General features: G+C 37.1%; 1 protein-coding gene across 1 annotated transcript in view; it reads left to right on the forward strand.

The window, feature by feature from the left end:
* The first annotated feature begins 736 nt into the window (after positions 1–736).
* LOC122085558 (GTP-binding protein YPTM2) overlaps positions 737–4673 on the forward strand; it is a 4462-nt gene continuing 525 nt past the window's right edge. Inside the window, exons 1-7 of the mRNA XM_042654032.1 lie at positions 737–1006; positions 2408–2480; positions 3416–3463; positions 3581–3628; positions 3998–4069; positions 4178–4333; positions 4435–4538. Coding sequence (XP_042509966.1) covers positions 993–1006; positions 2408–2480; positions 3416–3463; positions 3581–3628; positions 3998–4069; positions 4178–4333; positions 4435–4538 — 515 coding nt within the window. The 5' untranslated portion in view covers positions 737–992. The remainder of the gene's footprint in view (positions 1007–2407; positions 2481–3415; positions 3464–3580; positions 3629–3997; positions 4070–4177; positions 4334–4434; positions 4539–4673) is intronic.

A 4673-nucleotide genomic window follows, 5' to 3' on the forward strand; every position in this document is an offset into this window, starting at 1 on the left:
AACTATATGTGTTAATTTTTTTTTTGGGAGGGGGGGTAAAATAACTATATGTATTAACAAAGTAAGTAATTTAAACATGTTAAACGGATCCTAACAATGAAACATGTCAAAGAAATGTAAATTTCCATAGGTGTCTAAAAAAAAAAAAAAAGGTTTCATCTCAAAAGACTAATCTTATCGTGTTCACAAGTATTGTCCCACACAGAATCGATTTGGGACTAATACGCCTTGAAAAGAAACCATCTCTCACAACCATCCCCATAAAGTAATTTGGGACGAACCAGTTCCAACCAATTCCGTGTTTTGGTGGTTCGTTTCAGGGATGGTTTCCGATTCGAGACTGAAATTGAAACCGTTAACCGGTTGCACTTGCACCCCTGGTCCCACGAAGGAACCGAGGAATTGTAATATTACGAAAACGACCGCACCGCAAGGGTCCTTCAAAGAATTTGGATTTCGTGTTCGACGGAAAGAGAGAGAGAGAGAGAGAGAGAGAAGAGAGAAGAGAGAAGAGAGTAGAGAGACACGTTTTCAATCTTCTCTCTCTCTCTCTCTCTCTCTCTCTCTCTCTCTTCCTTCTTCACTTCTACCCCTCTATAGGGGAAAATTGAGGGAAAGCACATGTGTCAGTGCCTGTCGAAAAGTCAAAACTAACAGATTTAATAAAAATCTTAGGGGTATTATGGTAATTAAATCTTCCATCATTTTTAACATCTCTTCTCCCCATTAATGTCTCTCTTATACGTGATACGACCTTACGATCCTCTGGAGTCTGGACTCTTCTCTTTTCTCCCTTTTCTGATATCTCCTTCTTTGATTTCGTGTTTCATTTTTTCTGTTTTTTCGTTCTCATTCTCTCTCTTCTTCGAATCACGCTTCATCTTTTCCGGCGAAGATACGATTTTTCTATTCGAATTCGTGCCGGAGAATCGGAGGAAGTCTTTCATCATCGTCGGTGCTCGTAGTCTAGTCCTTCTCAGCGGCATACAGTCATGAATCAGGAGTAGTAAGTTCCTGTAATCTGATTCTCCTCATCGCCCGACTATTTAATACCGTAATTGCTAATGCTTGATTAACTTCTTGTTCTTAATTTTGCGAGATCTGTGATGGTTTTGTTCCAGGGGAAAGCTAGATTTGTAATTTTTTTGTCTTTTCTTGGAGATCTGCATTTTTTCCCCACCTTTTATGGTTTATTGCTGTCTTTATGATTGAGCTTTTTCTTATTTTTGGGATAGCAGGAAGCGATCTGGCGGTAAAATTAAAATCATGTTACTGTGGTTTTAGATCCAATGTTTGGTTTTTTTGTTCCTCTTGTTTGGAATTGTTGTATGATTAGCTTTGAGTAATTGAATTTATTTTGCCCATCCTTTGTCTAATTCTTTCGTTCCTGATCATTTTTCAATTGTAATTTTGAGATAACGGCATACTCAAATGTGATTAGTTCAACGTATACTAATTAGTGTATATTGTAACATTACAAGATCAGACTTTTGTTTGCTTGATATTTTATCTCTGCTTTGTGTTTATTATGTTTTATATTTACCAGCTAGATTAGGGGTTCGGACTGGGGAAAATTTTGGATTTTAGGAGTCGAGTGGGCAAAGCACAACTTGTATGATAAATCACATATGTGTAGTCCGAAGTGCTTGCAGTCATTTCTAGATGCCTTCCATTGGCCGGCATGCTTGGTTTTGAACTCCCATCATTTTTATGCCTGAGCCAGCCAAGAGCTTGGGTTACTCTATTTTGGCACTTAGGGAGTGAGGTTCCCTTCCCTTATCTTAATTACTTGATTATTGTATGCATGTCCTTTTGTATCCATAATTGCCAAACAAGATTTTGGCACTGGGTGCAGGTTTTGCCAAGATATTTTGGATTGGAGCCTGTTAACTATGGTCATGTATGCTCTAGGTCTTTCTTTAATGATTGTTTCACATTAAGCAACATAGATTCTACTAAATTTTATCAAAATATGAACTTTCCAGTTTCTTGAATCTATAGCATCTTTACTTGCGGACTCTCATTTTGAGATCCAAGTCACTTAATATTGTGAATCCTTCATCATCCATCAGACACTGCAAAAGGTTTTGCTTAGCCAAAATTATCCAATTTCGGGGTATAACAGAATATGAGATAAAAAAAAAAACTGCGTTTCATTTGGTTTCAGTATCAAAATTATCCAAGTTGGATGGTCACATATGGAGGAATAACAGAGGAATAGTAGGGTACCCTTACCAGCAAATTATCCTTTTTCTTTTTAATTTACCATGTTGAAAAGAGTTCAAGGACATTAAGGATGTCGTCATGCTTGCAAATTTTGGTTATTGAAGAGAAGGAAATATTTTATCTTTTTTAACTCAATTTTGAAAGAAGGAATCTTATTTCATCTGTGTTTTCTCTCATGCAGTGATTATCTGTTCAAGCTGTTGCTCATTGGAGATTCTGGTGTTGGCAAGTCATGTCTCCTTTTGAGATTTGCTGTGAGTTCAAAGAATGACATTATAATTTATCTCTTCCCAGTTGTTATTATGTGTGCTTGGTTGCTTGGAAATTGTGTGGATTTATTTTCTAGGACCACTAGCTGGGTGTTATGCTCATCATCATAATCTACTTGAAGGATTGAGATTTTCATTCAGAATACAATTTTGTTTTTCTTACAAATACCCCAACAATCTAAAATCAAAAAAAATTGTCTAGCCGAACAAAAGATGTTTTGAATCAATGCCCAACTTCTTCTTCCCTCAAGGAAAAGGCATGCTTAGTTGAGCTGGAGTTACAGTCGTGAAAGAAACCTCCCTCACTCATTGGAGCCTCATAACATTTTGACGAAGAGCTCCAAACTGAGTGTTTGGTCCATAGAGGGGATGACTTTGCCTTCCCAGAAGAAGAATAGCCCTGTACTCTAGCAGACTGATCAGTAAATTAAATTAATTACTATTTTAAATGCTTCCATTATACAGTTGTACCATGTTCTACCAGGTTTTGTAAATTGGAAAGCATATGCTGTCTTGAGCATTGTTTTAATGCTTGATGCATGTCTGCTTATGATATTGCTCATGTCTTGACAACTCGATTTAAAGTAGCCCTGATATTTTCACATCAAAACTGAGTGTCTGAGCTTTTACTTCATATAATCATATCTTGTTTTTATGTTTTCCTTTGGAATATTGGAATGTTTCTCAACATGCCAATATAGATGTGTTTTTTACCATATGCTATGATTACTTTAGTGACCCATGTTTAGTGAAAATCATTGAACTTAATTTGCATATATGTTGTTTCATTTTTATTTTTTTTTAATTAATGTTAGATCTATGTTTGAGATTTGTTGATGTTTTTATACTTTTTGTTTCATTTTGAGATACAGGTGTAGGCATTGATATTGTACCAACTTCTTTTCTTCTCTTAACTGCAGGATGATTCATATTTGGAGAGTTACATCAGCACTATAGGAGTTGATTTTGTTAGTAATTGTGACCTAGTCATTTTACTCTTTTCTCTCATTTTTTTTTTTTTTGGTAAATACCTTTTTCTCTCACATGAACTGATAGTTCTAATGGTATTTTTTACCTTTCTGTAGAAAATACGTACTGTGGAGCAGGATGGGAAAACCATTAAACTTCAGATTGTGAGTTTTTCATTGCTGTTGTCCTCTTCTTTTACCCGACATTTTTTGCACTTTCATTGCTTAAGCATGCATCCAATGATGGCGAACCACTTGAAGGGATATATGGTTACTGTCCCAAGTTTCCATGAGATTTCAAGTCAGCCAAGTTGGGTTTGGAAAGATGATAACCTTATGGTGCACCTTTGCCATATAAGTATTATGCCTCTGATAGTTGGGGTGGGCTTTTTCCTCCTCGCTCTTGTATCCTTGTGGCATACCAAGAATGTTGTTGGGTCCCCTGGATATTATCATCCTAGTTCTTTGTTGCAAAGTATTATCAGTTTGTGCTGGCTATTTAAGCAATCCTTTGGATTTTTTTGGGTCATGCAGTGGGACACTGCTGGGCAAGAACGTTTTAGGACAATCACCAGCAGCTACTACCGTGGTGCACATGGGATTATAGTAAGTGGTTTCTTTGTTATTCTTCTTCCTTTTTTTGTCTTTTTTGGGTATGCTGTGTTATGGATCTCATCATTGAAGTTGTCTTAATACGGTTTATTTCTTTGGCAGGTGGTCTATGATGTGACTGACCAGGAGAGTTTCAACAATGTCAAGCAATGGTTGAATGAAATTGACCGCTATGCAAGTGAGAATGTCAATAAGCTTCTTGTTGGAAACAAGTCTGATCTCACTGCCAATAAAGTGGTGTCTTATGAGACAGCTAAGGTAAAATGGGTCATTCCTCCACTCTTTTTCCTGGGTGGCAAGTTTCTCTTGCAGAAATGTAATGATTGATTGGCTCTCTGTTTCCTTTTCCTATTCTGAAGGCGTTTGCTGATGAAATTGGAATCCCCTTCATGGAAACAAGTGCGAAAAATGCTACTAATGTGGAACAGGCTTTCATGGCTATGGCTGCTGAGATTAAGAATAGGTATACCCTCTCCTTCTTGCGAGGGAATTGTGATTGTGTTTTGAGGTTTCTGGTAATAATGAAATAAGAACAGCATAGTCATTGTTTGTCACCCATTGAATTGATTCCTTCATCTCCCCCTACCCCCCCCCCCCC

The sequence above is a fragment of the Macadamia integrifolia genome, chromosome 8, assembly GCF_013358625.1.
Source record: "Macadamia integrifolia cultivar HAES 741 chromosome 8, SCU_Mint_v3, whole genome shotgun sequence".
Lineage (NCBI taxonomy): Eukaryota > Viridiplantae > Streptophyta > Magnoliopsida > Proteales > Proteaceae > Macadamia > Macadamia integrifolia.